The 25499-nt window shown below is 41.5% G+C and overlaps 1 protein-coding gene across 1 annotated transcript; it reads left to right on the forward strand.

Annotated features, from left to right (window-relative positions):
• Positions 1–1827: 1827 nt before the first annotated feature.
• Positions 1828–25263, forward strand: LOC109218757. Its single transcript, XM_019383141.1, has 2 exons — positions 1828–2377; positions 25202–25263. Exons 1-2 carry the CDS (start codon positions 1828–1830, stop codon positions 25261–25263), a joined length of 612 nt encoding a protein of 203 aa, XP_019238686.1.
• Positions 25264–25499: the final 236 nt, after the last annotated feature.

Raw genomic sequence — 25499 nt, forward strand, 5'->3', positions numbered from 1 at the left:
TCATCATCCAAGAGGTCCTAAAACGTTTTAACAACCGGAGTGGAAAAGGAAATTGGCTTCTAAAAATAGACCTAGAAAAGGCCTTCGACAAATTGGAATGGTCTTTTGTCTTTCAAACCCTAGGTTTCCACAATTTCTCTCCAAATATTTCTTCTCTTATAATGAGTTGCATCACAACTACCTCAATCTCAATTCTTGTTAATGGTAACAAAACTGAGGAATTTTACCCAACAAGAGGGATCAGGCAAGGGGACCCTTTATTCCCCTATATATTTATCTTGTGCAAGGATATGCTTTCCAAAAAAATTGAACACCAAGTCGACACCCTTCGTTGGGATCCAATTCTTTTAAATAAGAAAAGCCCTCCTCTGTCCCATTTATTTTTTGTTGATGACTTAACCCTAATGTGAAAGATATTTGGGTAACAAAAAAACAATCACTAATATGAAAGATAATTTGGATGCCTTTTGCCTTTTATCCGGGCTAAATATCAATAAAGATAAATCAAAATTGCTCCTCTCAAAGAATTGTTCAAATGGTTTGGGCAACTGGATAATTTCTACACTAGACATAAAAGTTAGTAAGGACTTTGGTCGCTACCTAGGTTTCCCTATGAGCGGTAAATGTCCCAAAAACAAAGATTATTTGCCTTTAATTGAGAAAATGAGGGCAAGATTGAACATTTGGAATGCCAATTGGCTTAATATGGCAGGAAGGTATACTCTTATAAAATATACACTAAACACTATTCCTAATCACCAAATGCAGCTCTCAATACTCCCAAGTAGGACACTCAAAGAAATAGATAAAATTCAAAGGGACTTCCTGTAGGGAACTACAAGGGAAAAAAAGAAAATGCACTTAGTAGCCTGGAATGTAGTAACCCTGCCAAAGGATATGGGAGGACTGGGCATTAGAAAGGCTCAATCAAAAAACCTGTCCCTTCTAACAAGCCTGGTTTGGAGGCTTCTAAGTAACCCCACTGCCATTTGGGCACGTATTATTACTAGTATATACGGCCATATAAAATCAACAAAGGGGGTCTCACACACTTGGAAAAGTCTCTTAAAGGGATGGCATTTGTGTAGAAAAGGTATAAGATGGCCCGTGGATAACAACTCAAACTTGTCCATATGGGATACCAATTGGATCCCTAAATTTGGAAAATTAAGGGAAACTGTTATAGGTCCTCCTAATAAAAAGGAAAGTGAATTGAAAATAAAAGACATAATTCATAATGGTTCATGGGAATTGGCCAACATTTCTTTTAAACTTCCTAACAATATTATGAATAGTATCCACTCACTAACCACATTGACCTCTCATCCTAACACTCTTATTTGGACCAAAACTACCAGTGGAATATTCACAACCTTATCATGCTATAATTTAATTGACCAGCATATCTATAATGACAACAATTATGCATGGATATGGGGATTAAAATGTCCTAGGAAGATCTAATTTTTCGTATGGAAATGTTACCACTCAAGGCTCCCTACTAGGGAATACCTAGGGAAAATTTGTGTTAACATAGACACAAATAGCCCAATTTGTAAGGTTGACGAATCTCTTCTCCACATTTTTTGGGATTGCAAAATAGTAAAACAATTCAGGGCATCAATAGGGGTGCCTTCAAGCAAACCTATGCCACATGAGCACTGGGTGGATTTCCTAAGAAATAAAATTCCTAACTTACCAAACAATCTCATCACTTGGGAAGGGGTTTTTCCATTTGCATTATGGTCAATTTGGAAAAACAGAAACGACAACAATATTAATAACACTGAAAATAAGATCAACACCACCAAATTGTTTAATAATGCAATGGAATTTCTCTTCCTAGCTACTACACACACCACTAGTAATAGATCCATTAAGGTGAAGGTAAAGTGGCACCCACCCCCTCAAAATTGGTATAAGATAAACATTGATGGAGCTTTCACTGAAGAAAATCTACATGGTGGCATAAGTGGATTCATAAGAACCAATAGAGGAAAATGGATGCTAGGATATTACAAAAAATGTGAATGCATAACCCCAATCCATGCTGAACTGCTGGCCTTTCGACAAGCATTGGAAACGATTATGCAAGGAAATTTTATACCATGTGAAATAGAAACGGACGCTACTGAGGTCATACGTTTCATGGATGAAGATTATCCTACTTACAATAGTTTGCTTAATGAGTGCAGGTACTTCATGGCGAAGCTAATGGAGATTGGGGAGATCAGACTGAAGCATAACTTTCGCGAGGGGAACAAAGTTGCACACCAACTAGCCAAGGAAGCACTACTTTATCCTAGCTATAATATTACTAGCTATTTTGCGGAGCCTCCTAATTTTGCTCTTAATGTGTATTCAGCTGATAAGGATGGTTGTATTAGTTTCCGGACTTGTAGTTTATTTGCATGTAATATCTTGGCCTCCCTAGGTAATGAAAATGCCTTAGGGGGTATGAACCAACTATGTATTAACGGCAGCTCTGTGGGACATTATCCCTAAGACAATGTCGTAAGTTATAATATAAGTATCTTACCCTTCAAAAAAAAGAAAACATTATAAGAAAAATTGGGTATCAACAGCTGCCCCTCTTTACCTGAGAAGGATGAAAGAGTTTCCGGATAAAGAAATGATGGCCAATTTTGACCAGATGGGATGTTTTGAAAGATAGAGGCCGGACTCTGGTTTTGTAGCTGCCTACATATCCCTGGTTTTACAGGAATCATGCCATGTGTAGTTCTAGATTCATTGGCGAAGTGTACCGATGAAGTAATCACAAGAACGGACACGAGATTTCGGACTGGATGCAAGAGTGGTTATGGTGAATGGTCCAGGTTTGAGATAGCTGAATGTCACGACCCTAAACCCGGACCCGGTCGTGATGGCGCCTCTCGTGAAGACAAGGCCAGTTGACACACTCCCAATTCATCTCAAAGAAATTAAAATAATAAATACTAAGTCATTAATAGAATAAAATCCCAAAATAAGGTAACAAAATAGTTTGCGGAATAAATACAGCCCGACATCAGGGTGTCACCAGTCATGAGCATCTAAAATAATACTACAACTCTGAAAGTCTACTCCACTACTACATAACTGAAATAGAAGGAAATAAGATAGAGGGAGAATGCACTGGGCTGCGAATCGCCGGGCAGCTACCTAGTGAATCTCCGGAATCTGTTGGACAGCTCTCAACCCTCGCTAGCAGGACCTGTAGCGCCTGAATCTGCACACAGGGGTGCAGGGAGTAAAGTGAGTACTCCAACTCAGTGAGTAATAACCATAAATGAAGACTGAGCAATATAAAATCACGTTAAACACAACAATAAGCTATATGAGGCAGAACAAAATCCGTAAACACAATTAAACTGTGAAATCTCTTAAAACACCTTTTAAGAAGCTAAACAAATAGAGGCAAAATAGCTAGAAAAGGTAAACACATAAGAACTGCCCCTCGGGCACAGTAACCACAGAATCAGCCCCTTGGGCAACATCACAGAATAATACCAGCCCCTCGGGCTATATCTCATATCACAATGGGTACCCGCGCTCAGTGGGGGTGTACAGACTCCGGGAGGGGCCCCTTACGGCCCAAGCGCAATATCAAGCCATCTCGTGCCATAATCAAACAGGCTCTCGGCCTCATATCAATCACAAGCCACGTTGTGGCGCACAATCTCAGGCCCTCGGCCTCATTATCATAATCAGTATATCACTGCTGCGGTGTGCAGCCCGACCAAAAAGTATCCTCACAACACAGGCCCTCGGCCTTACTCAGTCGGAATCTCATAAGCCCCTCGGGCAACAGTGAACATGATGCTCAGCTCAAAATATCTTTTAAAATATCATTTAAAGGGTTTAAAACAGAGTAAGCATGGCTGAGTTATGAAAACAGTAAAATAGAGTATGACTGAGTGCAAGTATAAAGTCAAAACAGTGAAGAAAATAGCAGTAAATATCCCCTAAGGGTCCAAACAATTGGCACGAAGCCCAAATATGGCATTTAGCCCAAAACATGATAATATCAGACAATTTGCAGTCAAATACGTAGTAAAATAGTCGTTCGGGATGGACTACGTCACAACAACGGTGCACGACCCCACGCTCGTCATCTAGCCAGTGTGTCACCTCAACAAATTCTAACCTTAATTACAGCTCTAATCCGTGAATTAGTACCATAGAAACGAGTTTTCATAGTCCAAGACCTTACCTCAATGAAGTCTCCTTGAATTTCCTCTCCAAAATCGCCCAAGCTCCAAAATTCGTGTTTAAAAATGGTGAAACCCTCTGAAAATCGCGAAGGAAGAAATATAACATTCTGAGCCAGGCTTTTCGCACCTGCGTGACCGCTTCTGCGGTCCCAACCGCCGCACATGCGGTTTCCACTTAAACGGCCAAAATCGCATCTATGATGCTCACTCCGCACCTGCGCCATTGTAGGTGCGCTCACCCAATCGCTTCTGCGGTCACAGCCTTCCTAGCCCCTTCCGCTTCTACGACTGGTCACCCATATCTGCGGGGTCGCACCTGAGATCCTCCAATCGCAGATGCGGTTATGATAGCAACCAGAATTGCTTCAGCTCCCAAACTCAATTCCAAACCTTTCGTTAACCATCCGAAATCACCCCGAGGCCCCCAGGACCTCAACCAACAGCACAAACACATCATATACTACTATTCAAACTTATACCAACCTTCAAAACACTTCAAACAACATCAAAACGACCAAAACACATCGAATTCAAGCCTAAGGTTCTAAAATCTTCCGAATTCCGCTTTTGATCAAAAACCCAACCAAACCACGTCCGAATGACCTAAAACTTTGCACACACACCCCAAATGACATAACGGAGCTAGTGCAACTTCCGGAATTCCATTCCGACCCCTATATCAAAATCTCACCTATCAACCGGAAAACGTCAAAATCTCATTTTCGCCAATTCAAGCCTAAATCTACCCCGGACCTCCAAAACACATTCCGATCACGCTCCTAAGTCACAAATCATCCCCCAAAGATATCCAAACCATCGAAACTCACATCCGAGCCCTCTAACACATATGTCAATATCCGGTTGACTTTTCCAACTTAAGCTTTCTTAAAAGAGACTAAGTGTCTCAAACCTTCTCAAAACCTTTCCGAACCCAATCCAAAAAACCCGATCACCTATAGAACCGATAAAAAAAGCAAATAGAAGCAGAAATGGGGAAACGGAGCGGTAACTCATGAAACGACCGGCTGGGTCGTTACACTGAAGAACTGGAGCGGGGTCGCTCCTGCTAGGATAGCGGTTGCTTACTGGTCACCTGTAGATAAAGAGATTCTACGAACATGTATTTGTGCGAAAATTTAAACATGATGCAGATTCCCTTTGGACCATGAGAGTTGTCTTCGGACGGTTTAAGGATGACATCCTCAGATCATAATGTCCTGGGCCATGAATTGTTTGGTGAGGGATTTGCCAGCCATGTAATGGTGTTCTCGGGCCATGCAGATGGTGCCTCCGAACTATGACGCGTTTGAATAATGATATGCAAATTTGAGAGATCCACAAGCCATGGCATGGTTTCTTCCGGCTATGAGGATGATGCCTTTAGACTATGACGCCTTTTGATAGATTGGTGATATTTCAGCCCATGAGATGCAATAGTATGATGTTAACAAGACAAGGCTTAGTCTTGTGAAATGAAGGGCAGAGCTTAGCCCGATAGAAAAGCAAATAGATAGTACCGGAATAGAGCAACATTTGTACAAGGAGGTACAATGCTTAGTCCCCATGCAAGTGTGGAGGCATGGATTAGCCTCATGCAAGTACGGAGGCAGGGATTAGCCTCATGCAAATGTAGAGGCAGGGATTAGCCTCATGCAAATGAGGAGGAAAGGATTATCCTCATGCAAATGTGGAGGCAGGGATTAGCCTATGCAAGCGCGGAGGCAGATATTAGCCTCATGCAGATATGGAGGCAGGGATTAGCCTGATGCAGATGTGGAGGCAGGGATTAGCCTCATGCAGATGTGGAGGCTGGGATTAGCCTCAGGCAAGCAGGGAGGCAGGGATTAACCTCATGCAGATATGGAGGCAGGGACTAACCTCATGCAGATGTGGTGGCAAGGATTAGCCTCAGGCAAGCACGGAGGCAGGGATTAGCCTCATGCAGATATGGAGGCAGGGATTATCCTCAGGAAGATATGGAGGCAGGGATTAGCCTTATGCAAATATGGAGGCAGGGATTAGCCTCATGCGGATGTGGAGGCAAGGATTAGCCTCATGCAAATATGGAGGCAGGGATTAGCCTCATGCAAATATGGAGGCAGGGATTAGCCTCATGCAAATATGGAGGCAGAGATTAGCCTCATGCAAAGAATAGATTGCAAGTGAGAGTAGAATGTTTCTTAGCTGGGGATACGTTCAGTGTCCAATGGCCCGATTGATAGTGATCTTGTTACGTGTATATATTTGCGGATGCTATTGCTACATCAAATGTGCCTGCGGTCAAAGAAAAATTGTAAGTTTTGTGAGGGGAGGTTGGTTCGTGCTTCTGTCCGCTAGCCTTGCTTTGCTCCGTTCTGGAGGCCCTTTTCGAGTTTCCCTTGATAACACCTGACTGTTACGGAAATAGAGTTTTCGAAAATATGCAATTACTGATAAAAAGAGACATATTAGAAAGATATTTGTTGATACCCAATTTTTCCTCATATATTTTTAATACATATATATACTTTTCAAATAGCCCATATGCAGTTATAAGCATGCATAAGCATTTCTATAAAAATTTTATAATTTTAAAAGCTCCGAATCAATTTATTTCTTCTCTTTTTATTTATGTGAGTATCCAATAATTATCCTTCAAATTACTTTTGTGATGATTTAGTCATCTAAATTCTTTATTCATGCCAACATAGTATTTAAATATTTTTAGTGCATTTTTGTAATTATATTTATATTTTTAGGCTAAATTGCACATTTTTGCAATAATAACCCATACTAATGCATAATTACATTATTGATGCATAAAATGGTCTTTCATATTTTTAAAATGTTAAACAACTATTTTAGATCATTTTTAGTACACGAAAATATTTTGGAACTCATTTATTATTTTTATAAATTATGTAGTTATTAAAAGTGGTTATTTTAAATCTGGCCTATTTTTATTTCAATTTTAGTCCTATTTCAACCCAATACCAGCCCAATTTCAATTAAAATTTACCCAGCTCAAACCTTAATACCCGATCCGGCCCCAAAACCCTTTCAATCTCGGCCGTTGGTCATAGAGATCAACGGCCACAAACTGCCCCTTCCTTTTTTAGTCCCAAACAACCCCCCAAACCCTTCCATTTTCCCACCATACGCCGCCCTGAAATCCCTCTCCTCTCTCAAATGCTCTCAAACCTAACCCTAATCGGACCGCATCGTCACTCATCTATGGCTATCTATGGTGGTTTTTCACCACCCCCAGGCCTCTAGTAGCCTCTCTCACGTTGGTATTGCCATCTCCAGGGTCCTCAAGGGACCAGGGTTAGTTGGCTTGCATCTATGGCCCCTTTCTCGCCTGTTTCAGGCTGTCCCAGTATGATTCCAAGTAAGATCGTCCTACATCGACTATGATCTATGGGTTTCTAAGCATGCTTCTTCACCTCTATGTTGTTCTCCTCGAAACCCTAATTTCTTTCTTTTGAACTTCTTAGATCTATACAGATCTGAGATGGTTTGGACCTATTTCATATGGGTTTTACATTTTGGTTTTTTACAAGAATCATATGATATTCGAATAGTTTTTCATTTTTTTTCTAAACTAGGGTTTTTGGAAATTCCTTTTTCCAAAACATTTGGTAATTTTGAGTGTTTAATCTTCTGTTTCTATATGTTTTAACCGATTTCGTTAGGTTTGTTCTAATTTCAACATGTTTATACTAAAAGCCCTAAATTTTGTCGACTCTTTTATTTGGTTTTTGAGTTACTTGTGTATTGACTGTGTTCTTGCCTTGGTTCTTGTGATTTCTCTTTAGCCATTTGAATGTCTCGTGGTTTTCTTGTCCTAAAATGCCTCTACTGAGTTCCTTAGTTCATATTTTTTTACTGATTCCACATGTGTGTGTTCCTTCTGACTATTCATGATCAGACCTATATCTTTCTCCTTAAATTAGTGTCGTTTCTTGATTTAACAATTTGTTTCGTTAAAATTATGTGTCGAATCCTGACTATTCATCTCTTACCTTATTTTATCTACTAAACTTGCTGACTCTTTACGTGATTTTCTCTTTGATTGAACCCTTGATTATTCTGAAGTCCTTATTTCCTGGTTTGATTTGAACACTTTTCATTAACAACACTTTTGATTCTTACCTCTCTACTCGGTTTAATTGAACTGCTTACCTTAATTAATTTTCCCTTGCCTTATTTGTTATTTTCTGATTCCTACTGATTGTTTCCTTAATTGAAACCCCTGTGCATTCACCCCTAATTACCTACTCTGTACTCGATTTCCTTCCTTAAGTATCTGTCCTGCTTTTACCATTGATTATCCCTTGATTAAAGGGAAGACTTACTGATTTTATATGTGATTGATTCCCTGAATTTCTCTAATTGCTACATGATTGATTCTCTACCTTATTTTGTTTAACTCTTGATTACTATATAAACTTCCTCCTACTCTCACTTCAGACACGAACATTAGTTCACAAAAGCACACTTACACTCTAAAGCTCTCTTTTCTTCTCTGCTACTTGTGATATTCACTGGTCTAGCCGGCTGAAAGCCAAGGCTAGATATTGGAACTACATCTGCTTTATATTCTGCACTCTTTTCTTAAACTGTTCGGCCGGGGCCCACCGTTGTGGACCACGAGGGGTGCCTAACACCTTCCCCTCGAGGTTATTTCGAGCCCTTACCCTAATCTCTGGTAATGCAAACTAGTCCATGAGTTAATTGCAAGGTGCCCTAATGCACCACAATCCGTTAGGTGGCGACTCTTCAAATACCCAATTCCCAAAAAGAAAAGAGATATTCCCCCATGAAATGTCGAAACCCGAACGTTCTCCGCGAGGAGGAAAAAAGGGGGCGCGACAATATTGATATATCAAGCGATTCTAGATGAACTAGTGACTGTAACACATTTCAGAGACATTGCAGCTTTCTCATGTTAGAATTTTGAGGGTCCTCCTCAAAATTCTGCCCCGGTTTGGTAGATGATCCTTCGGCCGTTTGCAGGTAACGACCCTTGTTGAACCTTCTTGGGAATTTTGAGAATCCTTCTCAAAATTATGCCCCAGTTTCTTAACCGATTTCTAACTGTCTGACATTTGTTGGCGTTGGCTGGACTTGCTCCGGAATTTTGAGGGTCCTCCTTAAAATTTTGCCCCGGTTTCTAATTTTGGGAAAAATGGAAATTTTATTATGATATGACCGAACCCATAAGGCTGCCTACGTATCCCCTCTTAAATGGGAATCAGGTCAAGCGTAGTTCAGTTACATCAGATGAGTAAATGTAAAGAGTCTAAGCATAATATCTTTTGACTGCGTCTGAATTGATTGGTTTTGGCCAGATTTCTCCGTCCATTTCTGCAAGTATAAGTGTTCCTCCTGTTAGCACCCTGTGAACCATGTAAGGACCTTGCCAGTTGGGAGAGAATTTCCCTTTGGCTTCATCTTGATGTGGAAAGATATTCTTCAGCACTAGCTGTCCTGGTGCAAATTGTCTCGGTTTGACCCTTTTGTTGAAAGCTCTAGACATTCTATTCTGATAAAGTTGACCGCGACATACTGCGTTCATCCTCTTTCCATCGATAAGGACCAATTGTTCATAGTGGTTACTTATCCATTCTGCATTGCTGAGTTCAGCCTCCTGTATGATTCTTAAAAAAGGAATCTCTACCTCGGCTGGGATGACAGCTTCAGTACCATAAACCAGCATGTAGGGAGTTGCCCCGGTTGATGTGCGAATTGTGGTGCGGTATCCCAACAAAGCGAAGGGTAGCTTCCCGTGCCATTGTTTGTGGTTTTCTACCATCTTCCTTAGTATCTTCTTGATATTTTTGTTGGCGGCTTCTACGGCTCCATTCATCTGAGGTCTATAGGCTGTGGAATTCTTGTGCTTGATTTTGAAAGTTTCACACATGGCTTTTATCAGATCACTGTTGAGATTGGCGGCATTATCAGTAACAATGGACTCGAGAACTCCGAATCAGCAAACAATACGATCTTTGACAAAATCCGCGATGACTTTCTTGGTCACAGCTTTGTAAGATGCAGCCTCTATCCATTTTGTGAAGTAATCAATGGCTACTAGAATAAACTTGTGCTCGTTTGAAGCAATGGGCTCGATAGGACCGATGACATCCATTCCCCAGGCGGCGAACGGCCAAGGTGAGCTTGTCACATTGAGTTCATTTGGCGTCACTTTTATCATTTCGGCATGCACTTGACATTGGTAACATTTGCGGACATACTGGACGCAGTCTGTCTCCATAGTCATCCAAAAGTAACCGGCCCTAAGTATCTTCTTGGCCAAGATAAAACCATTCATATGTGGGTCGCAAGTCCCAGCATGTATCTCCTCAAGTAATTTAGAAGCTTCTTTTGCGTCGACACAAGTTAGCAATCCCAGATCAGGAGTTCTTCTGTACAAGTTTCCTCCACTGTGGAAAAAGTGATTGGACAATCTCCGAAGTGTGCGTTTTTTAGTGTGGTTTGCATGCTCCGGATATTCTCCTTTAGCCAAATATTTCTTGATGTCATAGAACCAAGGCTTCCGGTCTGTTTCTTCTTCGACGTGGGCACAATACGCCAGTTGATTATGAATAATCACTGGGATGGGATCGATGAAATTCTTATCCGGATGCTGTATCATAGATGACAAGGTGGCCAATGCATCGGCAAACTCATTCTGTATCCTAGGTACATGCCAAAACTCTATCTTTGTGAACCTCTTTCTTAATTCCTGTACATTGTGCAAATATGGAAATATCTTCGAATTCTTGGTGGCCCACTCTCCTTGTACCTGGTGCACAAGCAAATCTGAATCACCAATTACCAGCAGCTCCTGAATATTCATGTCGACTGCCATGTTGAGTCCTAGTATGCAGGATTCATACTCTACCATGTTGTTGGTGCAGGGAAATCTGAGTTTAGTAGATACTGGATAATGTTGACCTGTTTCTGATACCAAAACTGCTCCAATGCCTTCCCCTTTGAAATTTGCAGCTCCGTCGAAGAACATCCTCCAACCGTCATATGCTTCGGTAATGTCCTCTCCTACAAATGACACTTCTTCATTAGGAAAATACGTTCTAAAGGGTTCGTATTCTCCTCCCACCAGATTCTCAGCAAGATGATCTGCCAATGCTTGTCCTTTGATTGCGTTTTGAGTTACGTAGACGATATCGAACTCACTCAACAATATCTGCCACTTGGCCAACTTCCCAGTCGGCATGGGTTTCTGAAATATGTAGTTCAGAGGGTCCATCCTGGATATGAGGTATGTGGTATAGACACAGAAGTAATGCCTCAACTTCTGGGCCGTCCAGGTCAAAGCACAACAAGTGCGCTCTAGCAGAGAGTACCGTGCTTCATAAGGTGTGAACTTCTTACTCAAGTAGTATATTGCTTGCTCCTTTCTCCCTGTCTCATCATGTTGTCCCAGAATGCATCCGAAGGCTCCATCCACTACAGATAGATAGAGTACCAAAGGCCGTCCCGGCTCTGGAGGGACCAAGACCAGTGGAGTGGATAGGTATTCCTTGATTTTGTCAAAAGCTTTCTAACAGTCCTCGGTCCAGCTTGTCTCGGCATCTTTTCTCAGCATCTTGAAGATGGGTTCACATATGACTGTGGACTATGCTATGAAGCGACTGATATAGTTGAGACGTCCTAGGAAGCTCATCACGTCCTTTTTACTCCTAGGCGTCGGTAACTCCTGAATAGCCTTGACTTTAGACGGATCTAGCTCGATCCCTCGACGGTTGACAATGAATCCCAATAACTTTCCTCCGGGAACCCCGAATGCACACTTTGCAGGGTTCAACTTTAAGTTGTACCTCCTTAACCTGTCAAAGAATTTTCTCAAGTCTGCTATGTGATCTGCAGCCCTCTTGGATTTGATAATGACGTCGTCCACATACACCTCTATTTCTTTGTGTATCATATCATGGAAGATGGTTGTCATGGATCTCATGTAGGTAGCCCCAGCATTTTTTAGACCAAATGGCATCATCTTGTAGCAGTATATCCCCCATGGTGTGATAAAAGCGATTTTCTCTGCATCTTCTTCGTCCATCCAGATCTGGTGATAACCTGCGAAGCAATCTACAAAGTATTGGAGTTCATGCTTGGCTCAATTATCGATCAAGATGTGTATATTCGGTAGTGGGAATTCATCCTTGGTACTTGCTCTGTTTAAATCTCGATAGTCAACACATACTCTGACTTTCCCATCTTTCTTCGGAGCTGGCAAATGTTGGCTAACCAGGTTGGGTACTGAACCACCCTAAGAACTTTGGCTTTGATCTGCTTAGTAACTTCCTCCTTGATTTTCAAGCTCATATCTGGTTTGAATTTTTTGAGTTTCTGCTTTACTGGCGGACACATTGGATTGGTAGGTAACTTGTGAGCCACTATGGACGTGCTCAAACCGGTCATGTCATCATATGACCAGGCGAAAATGTCCTCATACTCTTTTAAGAAACAAATGTATTCTTCCTTCTCTGTTGGTGACAAGTGAATGCTGATGCGAGTCTCCTTAACGGTCTCGGCGTCCCCCAAGTTTACTGCTTCGATTTCGTCCAGGTTGGACTTAGGCTTATTCTCAAAGTTTTCAACCTCCCTGACGAACTCCTCGGTTATTTCATCTTCTTCATCTGAATCACTAACCTCATCCTCATTACATGTCACAGTCACCGGTTCATCAGGAAAAGTAATAATGACGTTGTAGAAAGAAAATGTGAGAGATAATACTAAATATTAAAGAGCAGTGCATTGGATTAAAACTTGAAAAATATCCAGACAAGTACGGCTCGATGAATCGAGCATTTGTTTTGAAACAAGTACGTCTTTGAAACAAAATTACTAAAAAATTTAAATGCCTAGAATGGCTATAGAAATAAAATCTGCCAAGCTATCTAGGGACTCGGCGGGCCCGGGATGGTGTGGCGGTCCAGTTCCTGAGAACAACTCCCTTCTCCATAGTCTGAATAGTGAGGCCTTCTTCCTCCTCCTCCTCCTCAATTATCGCACTGCAGTCCATGTCTTCATCCTCCAAGAACAGATTCCTCAGCCTAGCTAATGCTTCTTCTTCTGCAGTTCCCCATATTGTATCAGCTTGGTGAAAAGCTTGCTCCAGATGTGGCACTGGTTGCTCGAGAGGGGAACACGGTCCACTCCATGGAGGTGACCAATCATTATACTCTTGCCACGTGTACTGATATCCGAGCCCAAAGGTAGTGCCATGACCCTTCAGTTGTATCGGTTTAGTAATACCTTGGAGGTTCTTCCCAAGCCCTTTACCGGGTTCATACCCAGACCATGCCAGTATGCTTTCTATTTTTCTACTCCACCATTTGTCTTTCTCAACGGCGTTGACACGTTCAATGTGATGATAGGTTTCTCCTCCTAGCCTTTTTCTGTTTTCGATAACCGGGATGGTTTGGCTGGTGTAAATGGGGTTACTATCGTCCCTGTGAATGATCACCTCCTAATGGTTCCATTCAACTTTACTGCTTGATGCAAGGTTAATGCGACAGCCCCAGCGGCCTGTATCCATGGTCGTCCTAACAGCAGATTGTAGGATGCAGATATGTCCAGCACCTGAAACTCGACATCGAACCACGTAGGCTCCATTTGCAGACAGAGATTAATTTCTCCGATGGTAGCTCTCTAAGATCCATCAAAAGCCTTCACGTTCATGGTCCCTTCTCGTATCTCGTATAGGCCTTTGCCCAACCTCTTCAGTGTTGTCAATGGGCCCTGTTGTGATTCAAACCCTCAGGCGGCAACTCATCCTCGTGGAAAGTGATTTTGTGACGTTCCAACACCTGTCCCACCATGTTAGCCATTTCTTCGCTTGTGATATTATTGGGCACTTAAGCTTCGCTCAACATCTTCATCAAAGCGTTCTTGTGTGCTTCTGAATTTTACAACAGTGACAGGATGGATATCTGAGCTGGGGTGTTTAAATGATCAATGACGGAATACTCCCTTGCTTGTACTTTCCTCCAAAGGTCATCTGGCCCTGTTTCAATGACAGGCTGCTTGGCAGTGGCATCCTTACTTGGTCCTCCTAGGTGTTCAGGTGTATAGATTCTTCCGGTCCTAGTCATTCCTTGTGCGAACATTGGGTGTGGCTTCCTTTGCCTGTATGACCGTGTTGTCAATCAGCGTCTGGATTTTATCTTTCAATGATCAGCACTCGTCAGTGGTATGCCCCTTCATACCGGAATGGTACGCACAAGTTTTGTTAGGATTAACCCATTGGGATGGATTCTCTAATGCCACAATGGGAACAGGAGTGACATAACCTCCGGCTTTCAACCTTTCATACAACTGGTCATGGGTTCGGCAATAGTGGTGTATTGTCTGGGTGGCTTGCGCTCAAAATTGGGTCTTGGTCTTGGATAATTTTGGCGAGTCGGAGGTGACTGGAAATGAGATGGTTGGGAGTTATAAGTATGATAGACAGTGGCTAGTTGGGAATATCTGGAAGATGATAGTTGATATGTAGGTGATGGTGCATGGTATGTGGATGGAGGTTTTTGATATGTGGGTGGAGGTGTTTGATATGTGGGTGTCGACGCCCCCTTTTTCCCTCCCTCCAAAGAGCGAGAAATCGGGTTTACGACATTTAGGAAAGACAACTTTATTCCCGTTTGGGATTGGGTTTTGGATTTGGAGAGTCGCCACCTAATGATTATAGTGCATTAGGACACTTTAAGAAAGAATTTGAGTTGAAAAACCAGAGTTCGGGTAAGGGCTAGAAATTATCTCGAGGGGAAGGTGTTAGGCACCCCTCAAGATCCACTAGTGTGGTTCCCGGCCATGCTACAACTGTGACTTTAAATACAAACAACAAGTAGACAACAAGCATTGTAAATACGAGGAAAACTTTCATATAATGGTTGCAAATAAAAAGTACAAAAGGTTTAAAAAATACTAGAATTTGGAAGAAAGTAGTTTTATAATTGAAGAAAAGATATACGAGTAAAGGGGAAGCGGTCAAATAATTGATGCAAGTAACTTAAAAGGGGTGAAAGAGACGGAAGTTCAGGGAGAAACAATACTAAAATTCAGACAATTAAAAGAGAGATTTTTCATGATAGGTGCAAAGAATTGAAGTAAAAGAAGAGAAACTGAAAACTGAACAGCTTTTAAAATTCTGGAACAAAAATAACAAAGAGGGAGGGGGGTCCTAGGTTTATAAATCACATGGATCATCCACACAACACCGGTACCCAATTGCACGCATAGTGTTATCGTGTGATCATCATCTCCATGTCTACCCTTCCCTACCCCGTTAAGGTATTAAAGCGCAGAATAGTATCGTTACTTATTGCATGCTATTACCCGTCCCAATCCTATCAGTCCCGGAGGCAAATGGACTACTAATCCTAAAGGGAGAGGGGTTTGGGGGCTTTTAGAAGTTTTCAAAGGACAAAAATGCTAAGGCGTCAATCAAAAACACGTAATGCAAATAAAGGGGAAGCAGACAAGCAAACAGGGCTCAAATATGCCTCCATAAATCAGATAAAAGTCATAGAGTTTAGCATGTCTTACACGTACTGATTTGGTCTTAATTAAATAATGCGACGAGCGGACTGGTTCAACGCACATCTTTTAGACGGAAAGTCTACATTAGGCTCGCTCGAATGCAGTTGACTAAAACCGATCTGATTGATTAATTAATCCTTTTGTCTAAGTGTTGGATAGAACTAGCATGCTATCTACTGATTCTATAAATAATGCAAACTGATTATAGAAAAAGGTTACCAGTTTTAACAGAACAATACGAGTTCAGCAGTTGACGTAGCTTCTATTCAGATTCGAGATTTCCTATAGGCATGCTCTCTATATGTTTATTGATTTTTGACATCTTTTAGACGTTAACAGAAGTCCTATGAACATGGTATCTATATGCAGCTTTTATGTTAAACCTACGAACTGTTTGCCTGATGACGCTTATATATGCAGAGATGCGGAAGTCTATAGGCAGTATTTCTATATGTGAATTTGCAGAACAATTAGAAGTTAATCCTATAGGCAGGATATCTACGTGTGAAGTTGCAGAAATCAGAAGTTAAACCTATAGGCAGGATATCTATGTATGAAATTGCAGAAATCAGAAGTTAACCCTATAGGCATGATATCTATATGCTTTATTGCAGAAATTAAGTGTCGAATCCTATAGGCATGTTTTCTACGCGTGGAGTTGCACAAATCATAAATAAATCCCTATAGGCATGATTTCTACCCTTGGTGCATAAAAGTAAACCCCATCCCCCTTTTTTACTAAATCCCCGAGTTTATACAAATTATTACAGCCCAAAAGAAATAAAACTGGAATTAAAAAAGTACATCAGGAATCATCAGCTACATCCGAGCAGCCTAATTCAGACTTAATGTCTAATAATATGAGATAGAGCCACTTCCGAGATCCAGATTTCCAAGCCTTATCTCATCTAGGGTGTTTCAGAGATCCAAGGGATTTCAGGAACCCCAGGCAGTGCATACACCCAAGATGTTAATCAGAAAATTGAGTTGTGCGGTGTGGAAGGGTCAGCCCTTATGTGTCCAAGTTCAGAGGGAGCTCAAGGGTCCCATGGCAAGGCTCACACAAGAGGGGCATAACCTAAGTTCTAAGAGCATAGTGCAAGTGCAATAAGAGAAAGGGGATAGGGAATACCCAGGCAGGCTGGTGGTCATGCCCAGCCATAAAGTAGACTGGCACACCCCTAACCAAACCTGTTGGCCAAACATTTAGAGAGTAAAGACCTACTGGAGGTCAAGCTATGGTCTGAGCAATAACTAGAATACTGTCAGGCCAAAGCTGTTACTCAGCACACACAATAAGGGAATAGGGATGGGAAACTGATAAAGCTTAGGGCCCAAAGGGTCCAGTTCATATCCATGGACAATAACTTCGAATATTGCCATGTTTCTGAACCATAACTTAAAGCATATAAGGGGATACGGGAGTTTGGGATTCATAAGGTAACAAATACATAACAAGTGACTGACAGGGTGCATACATAGATAAACATTAATTTACAAGGGAACGTATTACAGCNATCGCTTTCTGAGTTACGTAAACAATGTCGAATTCACTTAGCAGGATTTGCCACTTGGCGAGCTTGCCAGTGGGCATGGGCTTCTGGAAGATATACTTCAGCGGGTCCATCCTTGATATGAGATAAGTAGTGTAGGCACAGAAATAATGCCTCAATTTTTGAGCTACCCAAGTTAGAGCACAACAGGTGCGCTCCAATAAAGAATACCGGGCCTCGTACGGGGTGAACTTCTTACTGAGATAGTAGATGGCTTGCTCCTTTCTCCCCGTTTCATCATGTTGTCCCAGAACACAACCGAACGCTCCATCCAAAACCGCAAGATAAAGCAATAGAGGCTTTCCTGGCTCGGGCGGAACCAAGATTGGCGGCGTTGACAGGTATTCCTTGATTCTGTCAAAGGCTTTCTGACAATCGTCAGTCCACTTAGTAGCAGCGTCTTTCTTCAACATTTTAAAGATGGGTTCACAAATGACTGTGGACTGAGCTATGAACCGGCTGATATAGTTGAGCCTCCCCAGGAAACTCATTACATCCTTCTTGTTCTTTGGCGGTGGCAATTCTTGAAGGGCTTTGACCTTTGACGGGTCCAATTCTATTCCTCGACGACTCACGATTAAACCTAGTAATTTTCCAGCAGGAACCCCGAATGCACACTTGGCGGGATTCAGTTTCAAATTGTACTTCCTCAATCTGTTGAAGAACTTTCTCAGGTCTTCCATATGATCAGTGGCTTTCTTGGATTTGATGATGACATCGTCCACATATACTTCAATCTCCTTGTGTATCATGTCGTGAATGATAGTAGTCATGGCTCTCATGTAGGTGGCGCCAGCATTCTTCAACCCAAATGGCATCATTTTGTAACAATACATTCCCCACGGCGTGATGAAAGTCGTTTTCTCTGCATCTTCCTCATCCATCCATTTCTGATGATATCCGGCGAAACAATCAACAAAGGACTGCAACTCATGCTTGGCACACTTGTCGATAAGAATGTGTATGTTTGGCAAGGGGAAGTCATCTTTGGGACTGGCCCGGTTAAGATCCCGGTAGTCGACATAAACTCTAACTTTCCCATCTTTCTTTGGTACTGGCACGATGTTGGCTAACCATGTCGGATACTCTACCACTCTGAGAACCTTAGCTTTGACTTGCTTAGTAACCTCTTCTTTGATTTTCAAACTCATGTCGTGTTTGAATTCCTGAGCTTCTGTTTTACCGGCGGACAGGCTGGATCTGTTGGCAATTTGTGAGCTACAATGGACGTGCTGAGACCAGTCATATCATCATACGACCGGGCAAATATGTCCTCATATTCCTTTAAAAATTCTGTGTATTCTTCCTTTTCTGATGGTGACAGGTGAACACTAATGCGAGTTTCTTTGACATTTTCTGTATCTCCCAAATTAACGACCTCAGTTTCTTCCAGTTTAGACTTAGGTCTATTCTCAAAATGCTCAACCTCCCTGACGACCTCTTCTGGTATATCATCCTCTTCTGAATCTACATCCTTTTGCTGCGTTGTTTCGTTGCAAGTCACAGTCGTTGGTTCATCATCAAAGTAAGTAATAGTAATGATGTGTGAAAATAGAGTAAATGATAGAGAAAATAATAAGAGCGAGATATATGATAAACTGAAATGCTTTGATTAAATCCATGATTGTTTGGAACATCGGAGCTCTTTTCAAAACTAAAGACAATGCGGAAAAAAAATCAGCTAGTAAAAAGTAAAATGAGATGCATGGTGCTTTTGTTTAGCCTTGCTGCCCCGAAGCCTTCTGGGCCCCGACGGTTCTGATTGACCAATTGCTGAGGCGGTCTCCTCGATTTACAGCCTGTATGGAAGGGCCTTCCTCCCCTTCCTCCTCGAAAAGAACACAGCAGTCCATATCATCATCCTCCAGAAACAGATTCTTCATGGCTGCCAATGCTTCATCTTCCTTTGACCCATACATAGTATCTGCCGGTTCGAAGGTCTGCCCTAGGCTGAGTATCGGAAGCTCCAATGGATAGTAGGGGCCGCGCCGTGGTGGCGACCAGTTCTGGAATTCTTCCCAAGTATAACCGTACCCTAAGCCAAATGTAGTACCATGCTTCTTTAGTTTGATGGGCTTAGTGATCCCCTGGAGGTTTTTGCCGAGTCCCTTTCCAGGCTCGTACCTACACCACTTCAGGATACTTTCAATCTTGCTATCCCACCACTTATCCTTGTCTACAGCGTTGACCCTTTCAATGTGGTGCTATGTTTCTCCACCTATTCTCCTTCTGCCTCCAATCATTGGGATGGTCTGATGACTATATATGGGGTTACTACCATCGCCATGAATAATCACCTCATGGTTATTCCATTCAAATTTCACTGCTTGATGCAGGGTCGATGCTACGGCTCCAGCGGCGTGGATCCAGGGCCGTCCTAACAGCAAGTTGTAGGATGCCGGGACGTCTATTACTTGAAAGTCGACGTCGAACCATGTTGGCCCCATTTGTAAGCATATGCTGATTTCTCCAATAGTAGATCTCTGGGATCCATCGAAGGCCTTGACATTGATAGCCCCATCTTTGATCTCGTGCAGGCTTTTTCCCAAAGTTCTGAGAGTTATCAGCGGACAGATGTTGAGGCTGGATACTCCGTCGATCAGGACCCTAGTGATGGCAGACCTGCTCAAGACCTGATTAATGTCGGGAACATTTAAAGTGAGGGATAAGTTTGCCAAGTTGCGGACCTGCTCAAGTTCTCCCTGTAGCTCTAGTATCTTTTGTTCTAATCTTAGAACCAAATCATTCGGTGCCGGAGTACTCCGACCATCTGAAGTTTCTGCATTTTCCACATTTTCCTTTCGAGTACCACTTAAGTCGTCCATTTTAGCCTTCCCTTTGCTCTTTTTATTGCTTGGGGGAGGAGGTGGTGGAGGGCCTCTAGATCTGGTATGATACGCTGATGATGCCAGTATGAGCGAACCAACCTTAGGGGATTGGAATAAAGAATAAAAGGAAAACAAAAAGGTAAACAAGTCACTAGGGGTTCTGAAATGTTTACAGTATTTAAACACATATTGCGAGAATGTAAATTCGCGTCCTAATTTGGGAGCCTCGTTGTGCCTGAGGTAGGCCTAGCGACAAATAGATTTGGAGAACTTTAAATGCCAGCAAATGCCTCATTTCATAATATGAAAAATAGACGAATCCCAAAACGAAACTAAGATAATATAAAAGTAAGTCACTATTTGCACTTGGCCTTATTACATTTTAGGAAAGCAAATAAATCTAGCCTATTTGGTCCTTGAAGGACCTTCCCCAGATTCGATCTTCCTGACTCCATCATACAGGTTCCCCAGCTCGCGCAGACCCAACAGCAGGTAGGCTCTAGCCAAATGTCCTCCTTCGCTTCCTTCAGCATTCTGGCAATCCTCAATCCTCTTTATGACTTTATCCTCCAGTTCCACTAATCCTCGCTCCAGATATTCCAACTTTCTGTTGGAAGTGACGCCCATTTCTTTCCATTCTTTGATCAACCTCATATTTGTCACACCTCCTTTTTCACTACACCCCCGGGAGGGGTATAAAGGAGTTTTTCCAATTAAAGGACAATCGAAACGGGATTATTTAATCATAGAATCCAGAGTCGCCACTTGGGAGATTTATGGTATCCCAAGTCACTGGTTCAAATCCCGAATCGAGGAAAGGTTTGACTCTGTATTACAGTCCGCGAACCAAAAATCCGGGTAAGGAATTCTGTTAACCCGGGAGAAGGTATTAGGCATTCCCGAATTCCGTGGTTCTAGCACGGTCGCTTTACTGTTATTATTGGCCTATTATCTGATTTTAAAAACTTTTAAACCTATGGGCATTTTTAAAACTTTAACCGCTTTTAGTCATTTTTAGGAATATTGCAACGCTGTTAAAACACGTCTTGAACCACGTCACATAAATGCACCCGCAGTCTTCAACATATCTTAACATTGTTGAGAGTTGGATTTGGGTCACATAAATGCGCACCCGAATTTAGGAAGGTAATGTTATTAAATGACGCGCCTAAAGCAACTACACGTTAGCAACTTTGCGAGGGCCATGGAAATTTGCTAGATGGCACGCCTCGAATTCTAAGGATCAATACAAGATTAATTAATATGAGGGCCATGCAATTGTCATTTTTGTTTGGCATGGCACACTCAATTTATTCTAATTAGAGCGTTTTTAAACTAATACACGAGGGCCATAAGTTGTTATTGGTTTGAATGACACACCTCAAAATGTCATGAGAATCTAATTAGCCAAGAATAAACGTGGGGCCTCTATCTATTAACAAGAACTCAAAGCTACTACATATTCGGAAAACAATAAATTGAAGGGCTGCTAAGGTCCAATTTCAATCGCTTCCCACGCTTGGGCTCAATAGGCCCAATACCCTTTGCAAATGCATATATACACAAAATCATTGAAGCTCAAAACGGAGGCCTCTAGCAGGACCAGCTCGGAAACTTGGCAACCAAAAAAACAGTGGCTCGAGGTCGAGCCCCTATGATGGCATGAGGCAACACACATATTGAAATCAATCTATTCCTGGGAAACAACACGCCAGGACTACTGATTTTTTTCAATTTGACACGCTTTATCAAAATCGTGAAGGAATTAACATTTTTTTTAAAATTCGAAAAAGGGACATCAACTATTAATCATGCTTGAATCTATTCTTGGATTTTGAAACTACTTTTAACAGAGCATTGCTGTACTATTTGAGACCTTCACTTGAGCTATAATAGGTGGTGAATACGTAAGCTAATCTACGAAGAACAACGATAGTCTGAATTATATCTTAGACTAAACATGCTTGCCATACTTCCCCTAATAGATCAATATGACTTCCCAAACCATCTTTAGCATTTAACAAAACCAAAATGTTATTTTCAGAAAATCAAAAACCAATCAACCCCTGTTTGGACCACTCTTATTCTCAGAGGGTTTAAGACAAGTTTAAGAAGAAAAACAAAACATTCAGACCCAAATACCAAGTTGTACTGAGACAGACTCAACATGAATCAATTATAATATAGTTAAGCTGCATAAATACAGTCCATAATTCAATTATAGTACAATAATCTATCTAATCCAACTAAAGACAACCCACCACATTGAATCAGATGATCAAACATAACATTATGAAGAAAAATTGTGAATAAACTACATCATCTGACACAATGCTTCAAACTCCCATTTTTATTTCATTTCTTCACTTCACAACCAAAGAGTTACAGAGTTGTGTACCTGGAAATGAGAAACAGAGCTTAAAGGTTATCAGCAGCAACAAGCAGAGATCAGCAGCAGGAAAATAACCCAATGAACCAATTTTAAAACCCAGAAACAAAGCTGAACTAGTCTACTAGAACAGTTCACTTGAATATAACCCAGAAACTACAAAAACCAGACCTTAAACCAGATTCAATCCCTTTTCTAAACCTCAAATGGACCAGAAAATGCTTCAGGATTAGAGAAATTTCAAAAAAAAATACCAAGCAGAAGCAATGAAATGGTGTTTCTCTAGAAAAATCTTCAGCCACCTAGATTTTTTCTGATTTTTTATCTCTTAAACCTTGAATTAAGCTGCAAGTAACAATGCCTTTATAGGCAAGTTACTAGGGCAGCAAATGTAAGCTAGACTTTGCACTTTACCCCTTTCTTAATTTCCCTTTTTGTTACTTAGTCCCTGATTTTCTAACTTATTAGCCAAGTAAAACCCATTTTCAGCTTCTAGGAGGCTTCCTTAGCAGTTACTTGAGAGATTCCCCAAGTACATTGCCTAAAATACCCCCCATACCCCTGAAAATTACACTCAGCCATTTACCCGGGTCAGGCTTGACCCAATGGCCTAATTGGACTTCAAACCTGGGCCTGAACGGATGGCCATCCGATGCTCAGGTCTGCCTTACCCCAAACCCAACAGGAAATCTTAAGCCCATTACAGCAGAACAACACTCATATCAAACGATAATGAGGGAACAATACTCTGATCAAACACACAAAAGTTCAAACAATAGAATCCTAAAAATGGTGAGCCTGACTACGCTAATTAACTGAAATTACCACTAAGTAAGAGGAAAAAGATTAGGAACCCAATTAAATTAAACCTCTCGAAAGTTAACATTTTGTTTAAACCAAAGAAAGCAGGGGGAACCTTATTGAGTTAAAATCCCATAACAAGTAAAGAGGCGAGTGGTGAACAGAATGAGATCAAAGTTAAGGAAACCAAAAGAACAGGGCTAAAACTGAAATGGACATACCGTCAAGAGAAAGGACATGTACTGTCCGCTCTTCTACCAGAAACCTACGGGAGATTTGATGAACGATTCTACTTGACAAGCTTTGTTGATTTTGGTCTTGCATGGGGTCGGTGAGCCTCGAAATGAGTCAAAATCAATGCTAACCGTTTGCTCTCATGGAGAACAACCGGTTGGCATAAGTTCTGACCCATTAATGGCCCAAATACCACTTGAACAAAGCGTAGAACCTGAACCTCAACTTTGACATCAGATTCGAGATTTAGAGCTAAGGGTGGGGATTTTGGGAAAAATTTTACCACCCTAGTGCTTGAGGGAGTATGGGGAAGGAATGGTTAAGATTTGGTGAGGTTTGGAGCTCCGTTTGCCTGTGAAAATGGCGGAACTCAAGGATGGCTAGGGTTAAGATAGATGGAGAAGATGAGAGACCGAAGTGTTTGGTCTCTGAGCATTTTTGGACACTTTTAAGGGAATGGGGTGGAGACTCTGGACCGTTGGATGAGGTGAGATCAACGGCTCAGATGGTTTCTAATCCATACGGGGTCGTTTAACTAGGGGACAGTCTGGACCGGGTTACAGCCCTGGCTTGGGCTTGGACTGGGCGGAATGTAGAGAAATTGAACGGGGCCTGTTGAGAAGATTCAATTAGGCCCAAAAATCTGATCTCTCACCTTTCCTCCTCTTCTTTTCTTTTCAAACTCTTCTCTCTTTCTTTTTTTTTTAATTAAAAATAAAACCTACATTAATTCTAAACCAAAATTATCCTACCAAATTAGGTTAATTGCTAAAAACAAGATATTTACAACAACTAATTAATTATCAAATTAAGAGAAACTGCAAGATTTAAAGCTAAATGCAAAGACGAGTTATTTTTTGTGATTTTTTTTTATAAAATAACTTAATTACTTGATTAATCCTAAAACGCTAAATTAAATCCTAAATGCAAATGCTCATATTTTGTATTTTTCATTAATAAAAATGCACAGACAAAATGCAAACAATTAACAGAAAAGGCCACAAAATCCATAAAATTGCAAATAATGAAAAGAAATTTATTTTCTTGAATTTATGGGAGTAATTCATATAGGGAAAAAATCACGTGCTCACAGCTGCCCCTCTTTGCTCGGAAATACGAAGAGTTTTCATGCAAAGATAAAGTTAGCGGATACGAGCGATTTTTGCCCGTTTGAATACTCCGTGGGAAGCATTTTTGAAAAATTCGACCGCACCCTGCTTCTGAGGTTGCCTACATATCCTTGGCTAAAAAGGAATCAGGTCAGTGTAGTTCAGGAATGTTTGGTAGCTGGGACTATCATGAAGTTGTGATTTCACTGTTGCTGCTGCTGCTACTGCTTACTGAACCCCTTATTACACCATGTCAAAAATAAAAGGAATCTAGACTAAACTATGGTCTATGAATTACAAAACCTATCTATCTCTTCAAACTTGATCTTGCAGCTTTTGTTGCCATGCTGACTTGTATTCTTCTGGTTAAATTCCTCTGTTGTCGACTTGAATTATAATCTGAGATATTTTCCTTTTCTTCAGGTGGATGCCTGACTGCCAACTTGAACTACACTTTGAGATGTTTTCCCTATCTTCAAGTGGATGCCTGACTGCTGAACTGTATTTTGAGATGTTGCCCTTTCTCCAGGTGGACGCCTGACTGCCGTACTGTATTTGAGATGTTGCCCTTTTCTCCAGGTGGGCACCTGACTGCTGAATTTGAATTGTATTCCCTTACTCTCCAGGTGGGCTCCTGACTACTGAACTTGATATGTATTCCCATGCTCTCCAGACGGGCTCCTGATTGCTAGACTCGAAATGTATTCCCATGCTCTCCAAGCGGGCTCCTGATTGCTAAACTCGAAATGTATTCCCATGCTCTCCAGGCGGGCTCCTGATTGATAAACTTGAATGTATTCCCATGCTCTCCAGGCGGGCTCCTGATT

The sequence above is a fragment of the Nicotiana attenuata genome, unplaced genomic scaffold (genome assembly GCF_001879085.1).
Source record: "Nicotiana attenuata strain UT unplaced genomic scaffold, NIATTr2, whole genome shotgun sequence".
Taxonomy (NCBI): domain Eukaryota; kingdom Viridiplantae; phylum Streptophyta; class Magnoliopsida; order Solanales; family Solanaceae; genus Nicotiana; species Nicotiana attenuata.